Here is a 24,909-nt window from a genome sequence, read left to right on the forward strand (position 1 = left end):
AGCTTCTTGAATTAAAGATAAACAGTCATGACTCGGTTCTTCCTCATCTTGGGGTGGCTTGGTCAGAAAACAGGCCGGATTAATGGCAGTACAGTGCCGAAAGGTCAGCCTTGGATCATTTAGTAGGTAGATCTCATATCTACTTTGCCTGGCCATGGTAAGATGTTGAGTCTGCAGTTGACCCAAGAGGGCAGCTACGGAGTGAGAGCTATATACAACAATATCCTGCTGGAGGGTAAGGTTGGCGGCAGATTGAAGGCTATTGTAGATGGCAGTTAATATTTGAGTACATACGGGGTGTCCCAAGGCAACAGGGTCTATTTTAGAAGAGTAGTAGGCAACAGGCCTGTGCTTATCCCCATGTTTCTGAGTTAAGACAGTGGTAGCACAATCTTTCAAGATCGTACAATACAGTTGAAAGGGCCGGTCATGGAGGGGCCGGCCCAAAGCCGGAGCTTGCAGCAGGGCTGTTTTTAGTTCCTTAAAGGCTTGGACGTCTGTGGTTTCTATTTCAAAGCTGCCTTCCTTGGTAGTGTATGGTGTGAGTTGTTTGGTCATCAGGGCAGCATTAGGGATCCAGGATCTACAGTAATTTATCATACCCAGCCACTGCCGCATTTGTCTAGCCGTGCTAGGGACTGGAAACTGGCAGATGGGTTCGATTCGGCTAGCCTCCAAGGCTCGGTGGGTGCCTGATAAAATGATCCCAAGAAATTTGACTTGAGACTGGCCAATTTTGACCTTTGACGGGGAAACTGTATCCCAGGGAGGACAAGTAATTCAGTAACTGATTAGCATCCTCCCGATTACTTGGTTCATCTGTGCTGGCTACCAGTAAATCGTCCACAAACTGAATTAAAGTGGATCCCTTAGTCAGCGTGAGGGATTGTAACTGTTTCTGCAGGCACCTTGAGAATAAGGTCGGTGAGTGGATGAACCCTTGGGGAAGTCTAGTCCAGGTATATTGCTGTCCCTGGTAAGTGAAGGCGAATAGGTACTGACTTGCCTGGGCTAGCGGCAAAGCGAAGAAGGCATGTTGAAGGTCTATTATAGCGAAGATCTTGGCGTTTGCTGGGATTATTGACAGTATCTGTGCTGGGTTGGGAACCAGAGCGTGCAGGGGCTGGACGATAGCATCGATAGCTCGAAGGTCTTGAACTAAACGGTATTCGTTTGGTTTGCCTGACATAGGGACTGCCAGTATAGGAGTATTACACGGGGACTGACATTGAACCAAAATCCACTGTTCCACTAGTCCCTTAATCAGTCGGTGGATACTCGGTATTGCCTGTGACTTCAGTGGGTACTGTCGGATAGAGGGCCAGTCCACATTGCCCTGCACTGAGATCTCAATTGGATCAATGGGAGTATAACCCACTTGGGAGGGGTCCTCTGCCCACACATGAGGATCCACATAGTCAGGTATGTCAGAGCCAGTATAATGCTGCAGAGTCGTTAAGACCTTCTCGGGGTCCCCGTGGAATTGGACTGTTCGGCCATGTTTTACAATTTGCACATCCCGGCTGGTAGGGTCAGCCTCGTCTATAGCCTGGCGCACCATAACTCCCAAATCTTTAGCGTGGTGAGGAGCTAATACTTCACGAGTAATATGTGGGGCCACCGTTGGGGGCTGTCTCCACAGATTCTTATCCATTTCCACAAAATCTGCCTTCCCTTCCGGTCCAGTCACTCTAGCCCTTAATAGAATTTCCTTCACTTACCCTTCGTGATTCTGATAAAAGTTCTGCAGGTCCTGGTTCTTTCCACTGGGATCGTATGCTAGGGTCACGTGATAGGGTGCCTGCGGCAGGTCCAGAGACCACCACTGAGGGGTTCGAGTGGTATTATACTGCCGCTTAAGGGTTCCTTGTTTTACAATAATTCCATCATCTCCACACACCAAATGCAACTGGAATTTGCAGAGAAGGTCTCTAGCCATCAAGTTACAGTCCAGATTGGTAGTGATAACAAATCGATGTTCCACCGATTCTTCCTGGTAACCCACTTTAACCGGTTCTGACACCGGGAATGTAGAGACCCGTCCCAGGAATTTCAGTGGAGGCAGGGAGTTTAAGCTTTGATTGTACAGAAGACATGAAGGCTCCCGTATCTATCAAGAAGGGTTGCCAATCATTCAGAACTTTTAATAATATCATTGGTTCGTCGTCCCGGGAGGGTCCCTGCACAATCAAGCTACGTAGTCAATATGAATAATTGGGGGACGATTGGCCAAAGGGGTTGTTCTGGGAGAAGTTAGTGTAAGATCCTCGTCCTCCGTGCCCCCCTCCTCTTCCTTTTTCGTGCTGACGGTAGGGACAATTTTTATTCCAATGTCCTTCTTGCCCACAATTAAAGCATTCATTTCCTCTTACCCAACCCCGACCTCTTCCCATACCAGGCCGGGGACAATAGGGCGGTCCGTAATTAGCAGGGCCCGGGCCGTTTGGGTGTTTAGTATAACCGTATCCTTGCTTATCCACCCAATCCTGCATACAATATTGCGGTTCCATCTGGTAATCCCTTAGGTTGGGTTTTGGTCCTTCCACCCGAGACGACTCTTCTTTTCTAGTCACGTATTCAGTCTTGACCCGGGTTGTGGGTGCACCTCCCCCCTCTCCTTTTTTTTCCTGCCAATAATATTTAACCGTCCTTTCCATCTGGGCTTTACTGTTATCTGCCCAATTCATATTATTTGTCCGAATAGCATGAGCAATTGAATAGGGCAGGCACTGAAGTAGGATAGCGCAGAATTGAGGAGAATCCTCTCCTTCCCTGAAGGCATTATCTCCTGATTGACTCCCGTATATTTCAATAAATCTTTCCATGAATTCATCAGCAGTTTCTTCTCGTTTGGGTTTAGTTTCTAATACTGCGGCCATACTGATGGGCTTCTGAAGGGTCGAGGTGAGAGCATTAAAGATAGCGTTTAGGCGATCCTGGACATCGTTAGGGTGTGCAACCACCAATGCATCATGAGTAGCACATCCTAGGTGAGTTAGAAATCGGGTATGCTCAGTTGGGCTCAGGGGTTTGCTTTACCAAGGCCCACAGGTCCCTTGATTCTTCATTATAAACTGAAATAGTAGTTCGAAGATGATCTATAAATTTGATAGGTTCTTTTTTTCGATCTGGTATGCTGGCCATAAGGGCCATAATTTCGTTCGGTTTCCAGGGCACATAGATCTATGGTGGGGTGGTTTGCAGCTTGTGCATCAGGGTTTGGCATTGGTCGGACTGGGAATTGGTGTCGGGGCTTTGGGATCTTGGGAGGCATTTCTAGGTCGGAAGATGTTTCGGAGCTGTCTGACTGCTCGACACCTCCGCGTCTTGATCGGCGGGAGTGTTTGCTATGCCTTTCACAACTGGGACTGGTAGTTTGACTAGAAGATTTACGGGACTGTTTGTGATGTCGAGATATAGTTGCCTTCCGAGTGTGAGATCTGGTCCTCTCAGCTATATTGCCTGTGAACTGGGGATCCGAATCGCTATCAGAGGATGAGGAGTCAGTTTGGGCTTGTTGCTTCGTTGGTGTGGGGTTACATTTATTACTTTTTTTTTCCCGCCGGAGTGTAAGGTGGAGGGGGATGAGAAGAGGACTGGGACAAGGGTCTAGGGGGTGCGGGAGGCGCTGTTGGGCGCCGAGTCAGTGACCATTCATCAATTTCATCAGCCTCGGTCAACGCAAAGCCAGCCATTTGACTACGTAATCGGTCAATGCCTTTCTCAGAGGTCCCAGCGGATCTCTTAGTACGTTTTTCGTGCGCGCATTCTTTTTTTAAGACGTCTACGGTTTTAACATGTCCTCCTTCTGTCAATTAAAGTCCTAATTTAGTGGTGTTTATTTGCCAACTTGACAGAAGTGATGCATCTTTTAATTTTTGACAATAATGTCGCCATGTTGCAATTAAATTCTTGTCCCTTTTTCCTCGCCCCCTTTTCCAAATCAATCCCTGTGCCTTTTTTGCTACCTCCACGCTTCTAGTGCCACCTAGTCATCTCCTAATAGTTTGTTCAGGGCTCCTGATAATTTTCTAAATTGTTCAGCTCTTTCAGGGAATTCCTCACAACTTTTGGAGCGGACTACCCGCATCCGTGGTTTTATCTAACTGATTACCCATTTTCGCGTCGCCCCTTATAATCCCACTTCTGACACCAAATGTTGATTTCTGGATTATTTTCCTTCAATCTGTTTCAGTGAATACACTGAGGCGAACACCAAAGGAGCTTGTAACAAAACAGTCTTTATTAATCACCGGCCGAGACTTATCAGACAGAAGGAATACTCTCTTGATAGAGCGTACACACTTCCTACGGACAAGTCAAGTTACATTGTAAAGGGACACAGTTATACATTTTTTGGTACAAGATAACCAGATACAATTAGAGTGACATCCTAGTTCAGCTTATCCCTTTTGATCCCTCCTTTCCTTTGTCCACTCATGAGCCGACATCTATATGAGCTGTTTTTACTCAAGCCCATGCATTGTTTCTAAAGGTTACAATTTTACTGGCGTGATTAGTAATTGAGACCTTGCAATTCTGCTAATTGTGCTGATGTTGTATTTTCATATTTTCATATATCCAGTTCATGTTACAATTTATACTGGCATGATTAGTAACTTAAAAGCTTGATAAAGTCTGTTAATTGTGCTGATGTTTTATTATTTGCAATCTGACATTCTCTTAGTTATCCAGTTCACTTTACTGTCTTTATTTCCATATATCCAGTTCACATATCCACAATACCATCGAAGGTACCTTTCATTAAGTTCAGGACCCTAGTCTTTGAACTAACTGTGTCACTCTCCATCTTAATAAAAATTTCTACCATATTATGGTCACTTTTCCCAAGGGGCCTCGCACAAGATTGCTAATTAGTCCTTTCACATTACACATCACCCAGTCTAGGATGGCCAGCCCTCTAGTTGGTTCCTCGACATATTAGTCTCAAACCATCCCTAATACACTGTAGGAAATCCTCCTCCACCGCATTGCTCCCAGTTTGGCTAGCCCAATCAATATGTAGATTAAAGTTGCCCATGATAACTGCTGTACCTTTATTGCACGCATCCCTAATTTCTTGTTTGATGCTGTCCCCAACCTCACTACTACTGTTTGGTGGTCTGTATACAACTCTCACTAGCGTTTTCTGCCCTTTGGTATTCCGTAGCTCCACCCATACCGATTCCACATCATCCAAGCTAATGTCCTTCCTTACTGTTGCGTTAATCTCCTCTTTAACCAGCAATGCCACCCCACCTCCTTTTCCTTTCTGTCTATCCTTCCTGAATGTTGAATACCCCTGGATGTTGAGTTCCCAGCCTTGGTCACCCTGGAGCCATGTCTCCGTGATGCCAATTACATCATATCCATTAACTGCTATCTGCGCAGTTAATTCGTCCACCTTATTATGAATACTCCTCGCATTGAGACACAGAGCCTTCAGGCTTGTCTTTGGAACACACTTTGCCCCTTTAGAATTTTGCTGTAATGTGGCCCTTTTTGCTTTTTGCCTTTGGTTTCTCTGCCCTCCACTTTTACTTTTCTTCTTTTATCTTTTGTTTCTGCCCCCATTCTACTTCCCTCTGTCTCCCTGCATAGGTTCCCATCTTCCTGCCATATTAGTTTAATCCCTCCCTAACAGCACTAGCAAACACTCCCCCTAGGACATTGGTTCTGGTCCTGCCCAGATGCAGACTGTCCGGTTTGTACCGGTTCCAATGTCCCAGGAATTTGAATCCCTCCCTTCTGTACCACTCCTCAAGCCATGTATTCATCTGCGTTATCCTGCGATTCCTACTCTGACTAGTAACCCTGAGATTACTACCTTTTTGTGGTCCTACTTTTTAATTTAGCTCCTAGCTCCCTAAATTTGTCTTGTAGGACCTCATCCTGTTTTTTTTACCTATATCCTTGGTATCTATATGCACCACGACAACTGGCTGTTCACCCTCCCCCTTCAAAATGTCCTGCAGCCGCTCCGAGACATCCTTGGCCTTTACACCAGGGAGGCAACATACCATCCTGGAGTCTCGATCATGGCCGCAGAAACGTCTATCTATTCCCCAGACAAGAGAATCCCCTACCACGATAGTTCTCCCACTCTTTTTCCTTCCCTCCTGTGCAGCCGAGCCACCCACGGTGCCATGTACTTGGCTGCTGCTGCTCTCCCCTGATGAGTCATCCCCCTCAACAGTACCCAAAGCGGCGTATCTGTTTTGCAGGGGGGTGACCTTCACTCCGCTGCTCTTCCTGTTGGTCACCCATCCCCTATCTGGCTGTGTGGCCAACTCACTAAACGTGCTATTCACGACATCCTCAGCATCGCGGATGCTCCAGAGTAAATCCACCCGCAGCTCCAGTGCCATAATGCGGTCTGTCAGGTGCTGCAACCGGATGCACTTCCTGCACATGTAGTCGTCAGGGTCACTGAAAGCGACCCCGACTTCCTACATAGCACAGGAGGAGCATGACACATGTCCAAGCTCTCCTGCCATGACTTAACCCTTAGATTAAACTAATTTGGCAACAACCATCATTAATCTAGCTTTGCTGTACCACTGCATAGACTTGAACTACGCATGTCCTTTTTTCCCTGATGTTAGCCCCTCCTCCCACTGATTTATAAAGATGTAATTGTGCTTGGAATTCTCTTGCCTATGAAACAATTCTTGTTGGCACTAAACTGCCTTGTTAATAGGAAGTGACAGGTGACATCAGGTGCTTAGAAAATGTCACCCCTTGATAAGACTATTAGCTGAGATTATATATGCTGGAGTATTTTGTTTGTCTAAAACATGTTGCTATTTTTGAAACTACTCTCAACTCATTGGCATTTCCCTCTTGGGAGTATAATCTGGGCATCAGAATAAGAGTTACAATGCCACCTTTTCTCATTTGTATATTTTTTTCCCTCCCTAAAATACTATAATGTGCTCTGTAGTTTATGAATAAATCTATTCAAATGACTCTTTTTCTATCACTCTGTACTTCTGCAGTTCCTGGAGTTAGTTCAAGCAAATGGATCAAACCATCTTAGAAATTTTGGTCAGGATGTGCCTAAGCAGATTTGCAAAATCTAAAGTACTGTGCAGGATTCAGTGTAGCTCACAAAGTTTTCTGATGTGATCATGGGTTTCTGGATGGTGTAAAGAGAATGGTCGAATGGTCATCATTTAGCAAAATGCCAAGGGCATCCTTGGAGGTTGGGGGAGGGGGGCGAAAATCTGCTGTAGGAATATAATGTTGAATTACAAAAAGAAACCACTTGTTGATTAAGTTTCAATTCATTTAAAAAAATTCCCTACATTTTATTGTCATTAAGTATTCATTGGAGGTGAAATTCATCTTGGGCAGTATTGCAAAGTGGACAATAACTCGTTTTATACTCCACCCGGGTTTCTCTTCTATTGATGTATTATGTACTTTGATCACATTTCATCAGATATACATTGTCTGCTTTAGCTATTGTATATCTTGCAGTTTTAGTAAATTGCAGAAGATACTAACCATTTTGTTGGGTTAGCTAATCCAGAAGTCATCAGCATCCTCTTTCTAATCATGATTGCTTTTAGAAAAAGTACCATAGACATTTTACAGCATGTAAGAATGTCATTTGGCCCTTTGCGGGGGCGGGGGGGGGGGGGGGGGGGAATTTTAATCCAGAAAATGGGTGGGTTGGGGTCAGCTAGGAGGTTAAAGTATTAAAACTGAATCCCGACCAGAATCCGCCTCCAACCCATCCACTTTCAGTTTTAAAGGAGGTGAGACAGTGGGTGAGCAGCCAACCCACTCCCAGGAGGTTGGTCATCCATTTAAATAATATAATGAGGCTCAGATTTAACCACCTTTTCAAATTTAACCGTGGCTGGTCAGGTTTCGCAGGTCTAGGGAAACCCAACAGCTAATGGAAGGTGAGAACTGCTGGATCTGCCTTTACCTCCTGGATCCAGCGTTCCTGCCTCACCCACCCCCAGCCTTCCTGCCTCACTCACCCCTTGCGATTGGAGACCCCCCCCCCGAGGCCTCCGATTAATTTTTTTCATCACGAGGCCTCTGATTTCCCCCGATCTTCCTTCCTGCCCTCCTCTCTGCGGCCTAGTGCCACAGGTCTACCCGTCTGCAGCCAGTCAGGCTCTCCATCCAGTTGGCTGCTGGCAGGATACTGAGGTTTGAAATGCAAATCGGGCCCTGCTGTTAAATTCGGCAGGGCCTTCCTGACTTCCTATCTCCACCATGTATCTATGCCGGCCCTTGTTAGAGCAACCCAAAACTACTCTCATAAAGCTCTGCTCTCTTTCCATATTCTTTATTGCTTGAAATGTCTGTCCACTTCTCTTTTAAAATTATATAGTGGTCTCTGTCTCAATTCAGTGCTCTAATAACGCTAAAGAAATTTCTCCTGACTTTCAGTAGTAATTTTAAATTAATAACTACTCGTAATTGACCTTCCAACTAGAGAAAATAGCTTTTTCTGATTATATCAAAAACTTTAATAATTCTTAAAAAATAAAATCTCTGGTGTACAACTGATTTAGCCCTAACCAGATCTGGCTGGATGTCATCAAGTGCTATCGATTTTCACTCTTTGCTAAAATGACTCCCCACTCCAGGATCCTGTTGGAGAGCAAAGACAATGTCAGATACTCTCTTCACTACCAACTGTCTCATATCACTGTCTGCCAGATGCTATGTTTTCCATCTTTCACTTGTGGGGATTATAAAAGAACCATGTAAACATTATTTCAGTTTGAGGAAAGTTCACACAATATTACTGGAGGACCAACCGATTCTGTTAATGGATCCTAGCTTAAAATCTCACTGCAACCATTAAACATTTGATCTAGTTCATTCTTTCAAGGAAAATAAAGCTTCACTTTTTCATTACACACAATACTTCATATGTTTTTATATAGGTAAGCTGTTACCTTCCACAGATGATCTGTCTGATATGGTATATGGAGAATTCTGGCCTTGAAACTGTATTTTAATCACAGTGTGGTGGAGTGTATTAATACAATATCACACTTGCATGACTCAGTCAGTCACCCTAGCTTCATGGTTGAAATGTAATGTTTATTGTATGTGTTTTCAATGTGATCCTTTCCGAACAACCAACCCCGTACATTTCCACAATCTATGGCTGTTCGAATGCATCTTGCTTCATAAACCAATTTTGTAACTTCTTAAGTAGTTACAGTTACAGAATCAATTACTTTTATTTACTGGTGTCTTTGCAGAATGGAAGCTTCCTGCTTGGAGCTGGCCCTAGAAGGTGAGCGACTCTGTAAAACAGGAGACTGTCGGGCTGGTGTATCATTTTTTGAAGCTGCAGTTCAGGTTGGAACAGAGGACCTGAAAACCCTCAGTGCCATCTACAGTCAGCTTGGAAACGCCTATTTTTATTTGCATGATTATTCCAAAGCACTGGAGTACCATCATCATGACTTGACTCTTGCAAGGTAAGCAAGTATTCTGCCTCATTTCGGGTTTCCAAAACCATTGGACTCATTTCAGCTTGTAGTTTTTGGTGAAAATATGCAAGAGCCATTCTGCTGGAATCCCTTAATGTTCTTGAGCATTTATATTTGAGAAGTTTAATTTTGGCACTTGTCTGCCAGATGCTATATTTTCCATCTTTCACTTGTGGCGGATTATAATAGAACCATGTAAACATTATTTCAATTTAACGAAAGTTCATACATTATTATTGGAGGATCAACCGATTCTGTTAATAGATCCTAGCTTAAAATCTCACTGTAGCCATCAAACATTTGATCTAGTCCATTCTTTCAAGAAAAATATAGCTTCGATTTTAACTCCCATGGGGGCCGAGGTGGACAGCAAACCACGAGGCCTGGACTCGTCTGCATGCTTGCTGTTAGTTTTCCGTCTGGACCCAGCAGGTAGCACAAGCTGTCCAGTGGGCAGGAGTAGAATTTTGTGCAGCAAGAGGCCGCTTCCAGTGGTAGTCAGGAAAGTAGTTTGGAGTGGGGCATCATGGTTGTGAGTGGGGGAGGTGAAGGGGAAGGAAGGAGAAGAAAGTCTGGTTGGGAAGGCCAAGATTTCTCTGGAGGATTGTTCTTTCTCCTCCAGGCCCACATGGAAACAAAAAAGAACTTGCCTTTCCGGGCCTTCTGGTTCTGGATCTTCCCTGGACAGACCTGGGGTTAAAATTGCACCCAAGCACCGATGATGTAATTGAAGCCTGATCTGCATATTTAAAGCAGTATCCGTGCCTTCCAGTGGTTGACTTGCTTGCCTGCTTAAAACAGTTAAAATTGTATCCTGCGGGGACGCAGTGAGATCAAAGGGGATAAGTCACTGCCCCGATTTTAACTGTCCACCAGTTTCCACTGGGTGGAGAGGATTAGAATCATGCTTAATATGTGTGGGTACATAAGGAGGTTATTGCTGTTTGAGTTGGGGAAACTTTAATAACTGTTCAAATTGAAAAGCTGATTTATTTATTTCCTTTAGTTGTAAGAGGGAAGAATGTCTCTCCTGATCGCCTGTTGTGCGGAAACACTGGAGAAACAGTGCGGAAGGCTGTTTCCCACTGTTTACGCTGTTTCTCTATGGCTTCTGCTAACCTACTGCGAGAGAACCCTTGAAGAAATTGTTCTAGTTACAGCCTTGATTTGCTCAAGTAATTAAGAGCCTCATAGCTGTAATATATATGACTATTACAAGTTTACCTCTGACAATATACTGTAAAAGTCTTCACCTTAAACTGTACCAAGCCCAGTGTAGTCCATTTTGGCAGTAGGTGCAGAAAATCAAGGAGAGTTGCTGTTTAAATCTTGAGGCTGAAAGTGAACAGAGTAAAAAGTGGCAGTTATATATTTTTTGAACCCTATGGTGTTGAGTTGTAATAAGTAGCACAGTTAAACAATTCACGACTCTGTGTTTTGTGAATTGAGAGCGCCAATTTGGCTAAAATATTCAATTAAATCAAAACAAATTGCTGGAAATACACAACATATCAAAATAGAAAAGGTTGGTTTGTATCTAAAACTTTAACCTTTTTATTAGAATCCAGTTCAGATGCTAACACACCTGTTCTATATTCCCTGCGATTTTTTTTTTTCTAAGTAAGTGAGCTGGAATCAGAAACCAATTGTAAACTTGTTTAATTTTAGAGAGGACACTTAAGTAGGAAGAGCAGAGGGGATGTCCAATGTGGTTAACACACAGATTTAATTTGCAATTTCAGAATTAATTCAAATACTGACATGAAAGGTATTGAATACTGACACAAAAATAAGCAAAGTAGATATACATCAAAGGGCATAGAGTTAACACAGGCAGATTTAGAAAGATACCTGAAAGTAACAGTAGACCTATTACTTTCAATGTTAAGACAATATGAAGAAGCAGTTTAAAAAGCAAAGGGTATTTTGGGATGCATTGCTAGATTAATGATTTAGAAGTCTACAGCAGTTATGTTAAGGCTTTTATAATGCAGGTCAGAACTGGCTCTAATGAATGGTCTATACCTGAAACTTTAACCTAGTTTTTCTAACATCTTGTTTTTATTTTAGCCAAATTTGATCCTAAAACAAAGTCAGGAATGATTTAACTTACTACATGTTACAAATTTGGCACCATGCTTCAAAAGACATTTAGTGAAGCCCTTAAATGAAGCCTCGCTGCCTGGCTGTACCTTCCAGCACTTGCCCTGCTTAGATCGCTGTGGTGGCGGTGTGGCTCTCAACACCAAATCACACCTGTCCCCCTTATTCTTTGGCACTTTTTCCTCCTTTGAGCATCTCGCCTTATTCCACACCTCTCATTTAAAATTCTCTTTGTTTACCGCCCACCCAAATCTTCTCTGCTTTCCTCTCTTAGCCTGTGCACCGAACGACTTCTCATCCTCGGTGATTTCAACCTTCATTCTCATTCATCATGCGCTCTCTCTCCTCTGAGTTCACAAGCCTCCTATCCTCCATTAATCTCTCCCTCCATGTAAACTGCCTAACCCATATTCACGGCCACCCTCCTCGACCTTGCCATCTCTCGTGACCTTGCTGTTCCTGTCATGTCAATCGCAGATAAGGCCATCTCTGACCACTTCCTCATATCGCTCTCCACCCACATCCCCCTTCTGCACCCCCACCTTCAACCCTACTTCCTTTGTCTGCCCCTGGGAAAAAAGTCTCTCTCCCAACTGCACTTATGAAATCCCAACTGTCCAGCCTTTGGCCCTCCATTGACCACAACATTTCTGCAGCTACCGACCTGCTCAACCACACCCTCACCACCACCTTTGATGTCCTAGTCCCTATTAAAATAATCACCCTCTCGCCCTGGCCGTTCCCCCGGTACAGCCCTCCTCTTTGTTCCCTTAAGTTGTATGTAGACTTGGAACAGATATGGCAGACAACAGATTTAGCCATTCACCGTCAGATCTAGCTGGGCCACTTAATCGATCACAGCGTTATCGGATCTGCCAAAATTGCTCACTATTCCAGAATCATTCTGGAATGCAGAAATAAACTCCAGCTTCTATTCTCCACTGCCAACCCGCTCCCCTGTCTCCTCCACCCTCACCTCTGACAACAAGTGTGAGGAGCTCATGAACTTCTTTGTCTCTAAGATTGAGACCATCCGTTCAGCTACCTCTGCCACTTCCCTTCTTTCTCCTAGTCAACCGGGCTACACTTCCTCTAAGGATCACCCTGCCCTAGCCCTGAACTAACATCTTTCTCCAATTTTTCTCCGATCTCTCTTCATGACCTCTGTACTTATCTTGTCCACGAGACCCCCTTCTTGCTCCCTTGCCCCTATTCCCAGCAAACTGCTGACCACTCACCTTCCATGTTAGCTGACATTGTTAACTGTTCTCTCTCCTCAGGTACTGTCCTTCCCTCAAATCTGCCGCCATCATCCCTCTCTTCAAAAAAACCAACACTTGACCGCTCCATCCTTGCATACTACCGACCCAACTCCAACCTCCCTTTCCTCTCAAGTCCTTGAATGTGTTGTCACGTCCCAAATCCGTGCCCATCTTTCCCGCAACTCCATGTTTGAATCCCTCCCATCAGGTTTCCGCCCCTGCCAGAGTACCGAAGCGGCTCTCATCAAAGTCACAAATTACATCCTTTGTGACTGTGACAAAGGTAAACTATCCCTCCTTGTCCTTCTTGACTTGTCTGTAGCCTTTGACACGATTGACCATCCATCCTTTTCCAACCCCTCTCCGGTGTTGTCCAGCTGCGTGGGACTGCACTTGCCTGGTTCCATTCTTATCTATCTAATCATAGCCAGAGAATCACCTGCAATGGCTTCTCTTGCCGCCCCCGCATTGTTACCTCTGGTGTCCCCCAAGGATCTATCCTCAGCCCCCTCCTATTTCTCATTTACATGCTGCCCCTTGGCGACATCATCTGAAAACACAGCCTCAGTTTCCACACATACACCGATGACACCCAGCTCTACCTTGCCACCACTTCTCTCGACCCCTCCACGGTCTCTAAATTGTCAGATTGCTTGTCCGACCTCCAGTTCTGGATGAGCAGAAATTTTCTCCCATTAAATATTGGAACGACCGAAGTCATTGTTTTCGGTCCCCACCATAAACTCCGTTCCCTAGCCACTGTCCATCTCTCTCCCTAACATCTGTCTGAGGTTGAACCAGACCATTCGCAACCTTGGTGTCATATTTGACCCTCAAGTGAGCTTCTGACCATACATCCGCAGCATAACTAAGACCGTCTATTTCCACCTCTAACATCGCCCTTATCCACCGTTGCCTCAGCTCATCTGCTGGTGAAGCCCTCATCCATGCCTTTGTTACCTCCTAGACTTGACTATTCCAACGCACTGCTGGCTGGCCTCTCACATTCTACCCTACGTAAGCTTGAGATGATCCCAAAACTCAGCTGCCCTTGACTTAACTCGCACCAAGCCCCGTTCACCCATCACCCCTGTGCTCGCTGACTTACATTGGCTCCCGCTTAAGCTACGCTTCGATTTCAAAGTTCTCATGCTTGTTTTAAAACCCCTCCATGGCCTCGCCCCTCCCTATCTCAGTAATCTCTTTCAGCCCCACAACCCACCGAGATATCTGCGGCCCTCAAATTCTGCCCTCATGAGCATCACTGATTATAATCGCTCAACCATTGGTGGCTGTGTCTTCTATTGCCTAGGCCCTAAGCTCTGGAATTCCCTGCCTAGTCCTTTCTCTACCTCTCTTTCCTCCTTTAAGACACTCCTTAAAACCTATCTCTTTGACCAAGCTTTTGGTCACCTGCCCTTTCTCCTTATGTGGCTCGGTGTCAAATTTTTTGTCTTATAATACTCCTGTGAAGCACCTTGGGATGTTTTACGATGTTAAAGGTGCTATATAAGCACAAGTTGTTGTTGATGTAAGAGATGAGTGCCAAGAACAAAAGACTTAATATAGAATGCATTGCTAGTTGTTTGTTTTAATTTACTGTTTGCTTAATTTTTCAGAACAATTGGTGATCGACTGGGCGAAGCTAAAGCTAGTGGTAACCTTGGCAATACTTTCAAGGTTTTGGGACGCTTTGATGAAGCTGTAGTTTGCTGTCAAAGACATTTGGACATTTCTAGAGAACTCTGTGATAAGGTAGTAGTTAGCAAATAATTCAATATGCTTGGTAGTAACTCATTTGCTAACGATCATGTTTTCTGTGCATTTTTAATCAATTATATTAGCATATTCAACACTCTTACTTTGGATACATTAACACTTCACTGGCAATCATAATTCTGATGACTCGGTGGGTAAGTACATAAAAGGTGTGACACTGACTCATACAGACTGAGAAGGTCCTGGATTAAATCCCTGGTCTATGCTAACTGAGCAGACCTAAACTGGGCAGTGATGGGGACACTACATTTGGGTTTATTCTATCTGGCTGACATCCTCTACCCATTCACCGGCACAGTTTCATGGAATTACATAGAAATTACAAACCTGAGAGAGGCTGTGATGTTGTTTATCCTCCACTAGCAGTACCCATAATCCCCCTGTTCCCATGTGCCTTTCTTTCAACCTATTTTTACATGTTGCCATGGCTCTGCTTAAATCACTAACTCTGCGAGTTCTTACCACAGCTAAACAAATGCTAGGTGTATATATTTTAAAAATGTTTTTTTCCTGATCTCTGTCTGCATTTAATGTACCTAGAAATCCTCCAATCACTGAAAGCTATTTGCTTCTATCTATTCTATTATAGCTCTTGAATGCTAATTAGTGTTTTCTGCTGGAATGTTGATGTGGCCATCAAGTGAGGATGGGTTGTTATCTTCCACAATTGAATAGTCCATCATCATCATCAGCAGCAGCAGTCCCTCGAAACGAGGATGACCTGCTTCCACGCTGAAAACAGATGATATTCCGGATCCCGAACTACATCCTGAAGGGTGGAAGATGCCTGTGTGTGGATTTTTTTAACGTGTGGTGGCCGTTGCACCCCAGCCACCATTCGGGCTTGACAGAGCTAGGTCTCGAACAGGAGTAGCCTTTTCTGCCATTCAGTTAGATCAAGGCTGATCTGTAACTCCATGTACCCGCTTGGTTCTGTGCCCTTATTACCCTTGCCTAACAAAAATCTATCCATCTCCGTTTAGAAATTTCCAGTTGACCTTGCCTCAACAGATTTTTTTCGGTGAGCGTGTTACAGATTTCCATTACCCCTTGTGTGAAGAAGTGCTTCCTAACATCAATCCTGTACGGCCTAGCTCTAATTTTAAGGCTGTGTACCCCTTGCTCTGGACTCCCCCACCAGAGGAAATAGTTTCTCTCTCTCTCTCTCTCTCTCTCTCTCTCTTTACCCTCTCGACTCCTTTTGATCATCTTAAACACCTCAATTAGATCACCCCATAATCTTCTATAATCAAGGAAAAATAAGCCTAGTCTATGCAACCTGGCCACATAATTTAACCCTTTTAGCCCCATTGGTGAATCAGCGCCGCACCTCCTCCAAGGCCAATATATCCTTCCCGAGGTCTGGTGCCCAGAACAGAACGCAGTACTTCAGATGGGATGTAACCTGAGCTCCGTACAGCTGCAATGTAACTTCCACCCCATTGTATTCCAGCCCCTTTGAGTTAAAGAGCAACATTCCATTAGCTTATTTCATTATTTTTTGTACCTGTCCACTAGCTTTTAGCAATCTTTGTACTTGGGTCCCAAACTCTCCCTGCTCATCCACAGTTCTGAGATTCTCAGCATTTAAAAAATACTCTGATCTATCTATCTTGGATCCAAAGTGGATGACCTCACACTTTTCCACATTGAACGCTATCTGCCACAGTTTTTCTCACTCACTTAATCTATCAATTACCCGTTGCAACTTTCTGCTCCTGTCTATACGATTTACTGTGCCACCTTAGATATACGACTCTCTCTTCCTTCATCCAAGTCACTTATAAATATAGGGGAAAGTAGAGGCCCCAGTAAAGATTCCTGGGGGACCCCATTAGTTATATCCTGTCAATTTGAGTATACACCCATTATCCCTACTCTCTGTCTCCTACCTCCTAACCAATTCCTTATCCAAGTTAATATGTTGCCTCCAATTCCATGCTCATTTTTGTCAACAGTCTCTTGTGTAGTCTGTTGAGATTTGGCCCAAGCACATGCTCTCCAATTGAAGTATCCAAGGATTGCCAGCACCAATTAAGTTGTCACTATTTATTTATTTATTTTTGAGAAGGAGCGGTTGGAGGCAGGGGGAAGAGGAAGAAAAAAGAAAGCGAGGGAGAGAATTAATGAGGAAAGATTTATACTAATTTACTTTAGAGGTATGTTACCAGGATTCAGGTACTGCTGCTTATAGTTTGCTACAGTTCTCCTACTTTAAAATATACTTTCTTTTGACGTATGAAAGATAAGTAACTGGAAAATAGTTGTGGGTGAGAAGTTCATCATTCTCTCTTAATTGACTGGAGAACATTGATCTTTTCTGTGCAAATGGAACAAAAGAATTTTGCAGAATTTCTGAAACTGTCCCATTTATAGTATAATGCTCAATTTGCATTTGATATTTGTACCAGTTACTGAGGCCTTACTAACTTAACATAATCATATAAAATGTATTTCTGCTGTCTTAATAGAACTGCTAACTTGTTTGATCAATTGATAACTTGCAGTTTGAGTTGGAATTTGGATTCAAATTGCATTCAAAGTCAAATAGTGATTGGTTATTCAACTTGGGGTGCATTGCAAGAAATGGTTTGCTGCTACAGAATTTATTTTTCTTTGAATAATTGGTGTTCTTCATACAATTTTAAGTTGTTTTTGTGTTTATAAACAGGTAGGCGAAGCAAGAGCACTTTACAACCTTGGCAACGCATACCACGCTAATGGGAAAAGTCTGGCTTGTTCAGGAACTCAGGAACCAGGTGATTTTCCAGAAGAGGTGATTGTGACTTTACAAAAGGCTTCAGAATACTATGAGTGAGTAATCTCTTTTAATAGAATCATGGAATTTTAAAGCACAAAAAGAAAACATTCGGTCCATTGTGCCTGTGCCAGTTCTCTGAACAAGCTATCCACTTCGTCTCATTCTCCTGCCCTCTCCTCATGTACCCTTTTACATGATTCTTTTTAAAACGTTATCCACTTTGTTGAAAGCTATGATGGATCCTATTTCTCCCATCGTTGTATAAGGCAGAAGTTAAATTTTTTTTTGCTGAGCTGCCCCTTCGGAGATTCATATCCCATGTGCATCCCCCTCTTTCTAAGGAACAGTATTTTTGTATGGGGGAAAAAAAAAAATTATTTTCTTGGCTAGCATAACATATTGCTTAAGAGAGAAAGCAACATATAAAGCACAATATCCATACTACACTACTGATTAAACTTGAACATAAAAGAATGGTTGATGACCTTTGTTTCAGTGAGTGGGATGAGCCTGCTTGCTAGCACAATTTGTGGGATTTTGGAGAGTTTCAACCGCAAATCAGTCTCTACAAATATAAGAATTAGGAGCAGAGCATATGAGCATATAAGATCATGACTGATCTTCGATTCAGCTCCACTTTCCTACCCTAGCCCCACATCCCTTGATTCCTCTGGAGTCCAAAAATCTACCTCGGCCTTGAATATACTCAATGACTGAGCATCCACAGCACTTTGGGGCAGAGAATTCCAAAGATTCACAACCCTCTGTGAAGAAATTCCTCCTAATCTCTATCTTAATACCGACCCCTTATCTGGAGACTATGCCCCCTAGTTCTAGTTTCTCTAGCCAGGGGAACCAATCTCTCAGAATTTATCCTGTCAATCCCTCTCAGAATCTGTTTCAATGGGATCGCCTCTGATTCTTCTAAACTCCAGAGAATATAGGCTCAATCTCTCCTCATAGGACAACCCTCTCATCCCAGGGATTAATCTAGTGAGCCTTCATTGCACCGCCTCTAAGGCAAGTATATCCTTTCTTGGATAAGGAGAACAAAACTGTGCACAGTACTCCAGGTGTGGTCTCACCAGAGCCCTGTGCAATTGTAGCAAGACTTTCTTACTCTTGTACTCCAACACTCTAGCAATAAAGGCCAACATGCCATTTGCCTTCCTAATTGCCTGCTGTACCTGTATGCTAATTCTGTGTGTTTCTTGTACTAGAACACTTAAATCTCTCTGAACACTAACTTATAATTGTTTCTCACCATTTAAAAATATTCTATTTCTGAAATATTCTGAATAAAAAATATTCAAGTGCCCTCTATTCTTGTTTTTGATGCAAGTAAGTGAATAAAATCCCACTTAGTTTTGGTGTCCATATTTAAGAAAGGATATACTTGCTTTGGAGGCAGTTCAGAGAAGGTTCACTAGGTTGATTCCGGAGATGAGGGGGTTGACTTATGAGGAAAGGTTGAGTAGGTTGGGCTTCTACTCATTGGAATTCAGAAGAATGAAAGGTGATCTTATTGAAACGTATAAGATTGAGGGGGTTTGACAAGGTGGATGTAGAGAGGATGTTTCCACTGATGGGGGGGAGACTAGAACTAGGGGGCATAATCTTAGAATAAGGGGCTGCCCATTTAAAACTGAGATGAGGAGGAATTTCTTTGCGGATTGTAAATCTATGGAATTCGCTGCCTCAGAGAGCTGTGGAAGCTGGGACATTGAATAAATTTAAGACAGAAATAGACAGTTTCTTAAACGATAAGGGAACAAAGGGTTATGGGGAGCGGGCAGGGAAGTGGACCTGAGTGCATGATCGAATCAGCCATGATCATATTAAATGGCGGAGCAGGCTCGAGGACATATGGCCTACTCCTGCTCCTATTTCTTATGTTCTTATGTCTTGAGGCAAATTGGACAAGCATTTCAACGGCTCTATGGTTGGGGAACTCTATTTGAATTGACAACCAGAATTGATCAAGAGGCATAGCTTTAAAATGATCTCTCTCAACTGAGTCACCAGCAATGTCACTCAAATTCTCTTGGTCTCGTATCAATCTTTGCCTTCGTTACAAAATCCTCTGAAAATGGATTTTGAAACCAAGCAAAATTCTGCAATTCATTTGCCTCTCTTTCAGGGGTTAAAAAAATGTTGCTGAATTTTGTGGTAAGCAGTAGGACCAACATTTCACAGTCAATGATGACCGAAGATAATATCAGGTACATAGGTACATTATCTTGCAGCACGTAGCTACACCATAGCAAATGTCTTTTTGGTAAAGCTCTACTTTTTTGTGAATAATATAAATATTAGTTCTTCCAAGGAGGATGGGTCATTGTGAGGCAGCTTTGCTAATTCTGCTTAGTGCTAGCTAAAGATGGAAGAGGGAATATCCCCCCCCCCCCCCCCAAAGCGTTCTTGAACATATTGATTTATGGTTGATTTTTCTTTCGAGGGGTGGGGGGGAAGCATGGAAGGATTACATCGGTTAATTTTATCAGGTACATGGTACAATACAGAAGCATTGCTGATGCTGCATAAAGTGTATTTTCCTTTTGACATCCCATCATCTTCCTTGGAGAATTTTGATCAGTCTTAAACATTTTCTCCATCCAGTTTTACTGGTTTGTCCCAAGAAAGGAATGCAGAGCTGGTAAAGGGAACTAGAATACCCTCATAATGAGCCCGTATGCTCTAAAGGGTCAGACATACACATTTATCCTGGGATGTGGAGATGTTAATTTGAAGAGTGATCACTTTTACAGTTCTGGTACACTATCTACTATTTAGTATTTCTAAACCCAATTCATCTTTTGTCTTTTCTCATGTTAAGAAAAGTTCTAATCTGCATTAACCATTGCAAATCACTAGTATTTATCTGTAATAATATTATTCATAGGGCAAATTTAACAATAGTTAAGGAGCTTGGAGACCGAGCAGCCCAGGGACGTGCTTATGGGAATCTAGGAAATACACATTACCTTTTGGGGAACTTCAGAAAAGCAGTGAAATCCCACAAGGAGGTAAGAGATGTCACACAATACTATTTTTACCCAAACCCTCATTTCAGAATGCCAGCATGGAGATGCAAATTAATAAAACTGCATTGCTTTTCTTCATGTGGTTTTCTATAGATAAAAGGCAGGGTAGAGTAGTTCATTGGATTTTCCTGGATTAATGTTGTTTTTTGTCTCGAGGGGAGATGGAAGTCTGACCATGTCAGTTCTCCATTTACTATAGGCAGAGATCTGAAGCCAGTAAGTCTTACTGCAAACATTTTTAAGGCACCAACCCCTTTAAAGATCTGCTCATCTATTTTTATTTTTTTCCTGTTGATGTCTGCACATTTTACAATGCTTCTGTGGATGTAAACCATTCTCAAAATGATGGTGTCTTTTGTTTGGCCTGTGGGTTTGAAGTACTTTATTCCCGCATTAAATTTTTACTAAGCCGTATTTTTGAAAACTTATTTTAAGCTACAGGAAAAATAAAATGTCCCCTTGTTGGTCATAGTCAGTGACTGATTATATTGTGAGAGTTCTGCAAAGGACTGGAGTGAGGATAATTTGTGCCATTCCTATCTAATATGAACTTTGGTCCAAGCCAGTTTGTGAAAATATCAAGTTGTGAACTTTTAAAGGGGATGATGCTATCAAAGCAGGACTGAATAGGTATAGTTGACTGTTTGTGTGCAAAGTGTACCCTTACACTAGTTATGTTTTGAATTTTAAATGAAAACTGCAATGTCTGGGCAGTACACTTAAAGTAGTTAGATGCCTCTAATTTAACTTTAAAGGTGCTACTTTTTCCTTGCACTATTAAACATGTACAATCATCCAATAAATAGAAATGCAAACTGCAAGTAGAGTTTGCTTTGCAGTATACACTACAGTTGTCTAAATATTGAAGCCCTTAAATGAAGTCTCCTTTGATATTCTGTTTGATTAACTTATTTCATGTTTTTAGCGCTTAGAAATTGCGAAGGAGTTTGGAGACAAATCAGCTGAAAGGAGAGCATGTAGCAATCTGGGAAATGCCTATGTGTTTCTTGGTGAATTTGCAATGGCTGCTGAATATTACAAGTGAGCATTGTTCATATGTGAAAAACTTTGAAATCAGATAACTAAATGTTAAGGCATTTTATTCTTTTGGGTACATTTTTTCCATCTTTGGAGACTCTTGTGCTCTGCGGTATGAATCCATGACACCTGTATCCTTCCATGACCTCACCGTGTGAGCCTAGATCAGCAAAACATCCTCCAAACTGAGATGCTATGGCCAATTTGAATGGCCCTCTGTTGCCTTGGCTTTGAGGTCAGTTAGCTCTGCATAGACCAAAGATCAAACTTGGGCCTTTTCTCAGTGCCACACCACGATTCTTACTTGGCCAAAGTGGTGTCCCAGCTGTGAGTGATCCTGTCTGACATTCATTCGTGCATAGTCCATGGACAATGAATAGGAACAGGAACTATGGCGCCGTATTTTTTTTTTCTCCTCCTCAAAACTACAATACAGTGACCAATTTGAATGGCCTTCTAAATGAGCTGGCTTGGTCAATGAGCTGTGCATAGATCAGAGGTCAAATCTGGGACTTTTTTGGGTCTGTGTCAGTTTCCCACCATTAGGTACACTTACCCATGTAATCATGATACTCAAGTGTGTTTTAATATGAATGTGAACTTAAGCAAGGTTTACGGTTCTTGGAAAAACCTGTCCATTCCATTTTTTAAGCATTAAAATACATCATAAATCATATTTGAAAATGTTGCATAATGTAAGTATTTAAAAATGTCTTGACCTGAATTTCTTGCTGTTATTCATTTAGGAGAACACTGTATCTTGCTCGACAGCTAAAGGACAGGGCTGTAGAAGCACAAGCTTGTTACAGTCTTGGAAACACTTACACTCTGCTTCAAGACTATGAAAAGGCAATTGAATACCATTTGAAACACCTTATGATAGCACAAGAGCTTGATGATAGGTAAAATTAAAAATAATCCCACTAATCTCTCTTATTGGTGTCAGATCTAGGCTACTGTTGTTATCACTGGTCATAGTCCACAGTATAAATATATTCCTGTACAAAAAAAGTTTTGAAATGCAAAGATTGCAGTACTACATTCAAATAGTAGGTGGCGCCATTAAAAGAAAACAGTTGCTCAAAAAATCTGAAGAAAACTTCTAAGATACTGGCCCAGAATTTGCTGTCAAAATAACGGTAAGATTAAACGTGCTTACTATTATTTATGTGCAAATCGCACAGCAACTTCAGACGAGGGCAGATGCGTGGTTACACGTGCAAATCCAAAAGTTGCTGTCTGAGATGCGCCGCTCCACCGTTGGCTTCGTGAAAACAGTCTCTCTGCCTGCTTCACCTTTGAAATGCATTGAAGGGCATGAGGTTGCTGCATTTGTGTGGTAGATACGAACCAAACTCCCTACAGAAAGTTAAATCAAGTCATTTCAAGTCTAAGTAACCTTTTACTGACTTGTTCAGTACTGCCAGTCAGCCTCTCTGGCACTAAAAATTACTGCAAATGTGGAGTCTCGCTCCTTCAGGTTTTAATTGTTGTTGGAGATTTAAAAAATATATATATTTTACTTTTCCTTTGTCTTTTTTTCTCTCTCAATCCAATTTTCCTTTTCCCCCTCTTTCTGTATCTGATTAACATTGAATTCACCCACTCTAATTTACTGTTCCTTCTCCATGCTAATTTCACAATCCTTCAATCTGGTGAAGGAGGTACACTTGATTGCCCTGTTCACTCAGTTCCCAGATGCCCTGTAGACGGTGCCACACCATTTCCATCTCGCACTTTTTTAGTGTAAAATATCATGGCGGTTAAACGGGCAAGGGCAAAAGTGGTAGGTGCCGTTCGCTGACCGGCTACAGCAAATTCTGGGCGAATTTGTACCTGATTTAAATAAATGTGCAACTTTTCACAACCTTTCAGAGAGAATCCTGCAATGACAGCTTTTTGTTTCTGAACAAGTGTAATTAAAAGATCATTAGAAGGCCTGCACCAAAAAACTAAAAGTAAAAGAAAACATGTTAATTTTTGTCAAATAGCATTGCTTTCAATTGTTGAGCCACATATTTGTAAGCAATTAAGCATTCTCCCATACCACATACAGTAAACCAGTAATGGTGAACACAATTGAAATAAATGGTTTTCTTAAATGAATTCATGTTCCTTGGCTCTATCATAGCACCTGTTGAAGAATGACTCCTTAAATATTACTGTCACAAAGCTAAAAATATCAAACTTGTGCACATTTATCCATTTTTTGTAAGATGATCGCAGAGGTCCGTGCATAACTTCTGTATGTATATATTCTTCTTTACGAAGTAATAGAAATTGAAAATGTGGAAAAAGTCAAATATCATGGCATAAATTTATTAAATGTGCTTTTCATTTGAATTTTAGGATTGGTGAAGGAAGAGCCTGTTGGAGTTTAGGAAATGCTTATACTGCACTAGGAAGTCATGAACAAGCTGTGCATTTTGCAGAGAAACACTTTGAAATTTCAAAAGAGGTAAAATGATTTTATTTACATAGGAGATGCAGTTAAATTGTTACCTAGCATATATGTGAATGGCTGTAAGATTGCAGTTCAATATATTTTACTAGGGTTGGTTGTTTCTTCATCCCTCACCATGCCCCACTATTAATATGTAATATCTTCTGGTGCTGATCAAGTCGCTGGAGAAATAGCACAACAATGTCTCCGCAAGATCCTACAAATCCCCTGGGAGGACAGACGCACCAACATTAACATCCTCGACCAGACCAACATCCCCAGCATTGAAGCACTGACCACACTTGATCAGCTCCGCTAGGCAGGCCACATTGTTCGCATGCCAGACACGATACTCCTAAAGCAAGCACTCTACTCTGCTCCTTCATGGCAAACAAGCCAAAGGTGGGCAGAGAAAACTTTACAAGGACACCCTCAAAGCCTCCCTGATAAAGTGCAGCATCCCCACTGACACCTGGGAGTTCCTGGCCAAAGATTGCCCTAAGTGGAGGAAGTGCATCCGGGAGGGCGCTGAGCACCTCGTGTCTCATCGCCGAGAGCATGCAGAAATCAAGCGCAGGCAGCGGAAAGAGCATGCGGCAAACCAGCCCCACCCACCCTTTCCCTCAACGACTATCTGTCCCACCTGTGACCAAGACCGTGGTTCTCGTATTGGACTGTTCAGCCATCTAAGAACTCATTTTAAGAGCGGAAGCAAGTATTCCTCGATTCCGAGGGACTGCCTATGATGATAACTATCCAGGGTTAGGAGCTGAGAATTGAGGCAAGAAATGATAACTGAATGTCTCTAGTCAAGGATGAAAGTTTATACCGCATATATAATATTTAGTCTCAAACCCTGCTTGAATCATGTTCCTTTAGTATTCATGTTCTCTAGTTTCACTTCGGTTCAAATTAATGACTAGAGCAGTCAGTAGTCTGTTCCGTAGTTAAGTGTTATCATTATTTCTTTAATGTTAATACCGTTGTAACAAAAAAGGAAAAAAGA

The 24,909-nt window shown here is 42.5% G+C and overlaps 1 protein-coding gene across 2 annotated transcripts in view; it reads left to right on the top strand.

Moving 5' to 3' along the window:
* The window catches only part of gpsm2 (G protein signaling modulator 2), a 99,447-nt gene that overhangs the window by 42,362 nt on the left and 32,176 nt on the right, over nucleotides 1-24,909 (top strand). For both annotated transcript variants that reach the window (XM_070887272.1, XM_070887273.1), the window contains exons 3-9: nucleotides 9,240-9,461; nucleotides 14,458-14,593; nucleotides 17,289-17,431; nucleotides 20,281-20,404; nucleotides 21,348-21,463; nucleotides 22,207-22,362; nucleotides 23,810-23,918. In XM_070887272.1, the coding sequence (XP_070743373.1) occupies nucleotides 9,240-9,461; nucleotides 14,458-14,593; nucleotides 17,289-17,431; nucleotides 20,281-20,404; nucleotides 21,348-21,463; nucleotides 22,207-22,362; nucleotides 23,810-23,918 (1,006 nt within the window). The remainder of the gene's footprint in view (nucleotides 1-9,239; nucleotides 9,462-14,457; nucleotides 14,594-17,288; nucleotides 17,432-20,280; nucleotides 20,405-21,347; nucleotides 21,464-22,206; nucleotides 22,363-23,809; nucleotides 23,919-24,909) is intronic.

The sequence above is a fragment of the Pristiophorus japonicus genome, chromosome 8 (assembly GCF_044704955.1).
Source record: "Pristiophorus japonicus isolate sPriJap1 chromosome 8, sPriJap1.hap1, whole genome shotgun sequence".
In the NCBI taxonomy this organism is placed as follows: Eukaryota; Metazoa; Chordata; class Chondrichthyes; family Pristiophoridae; genus Pristiophorus; species Pristiophorus japonicus.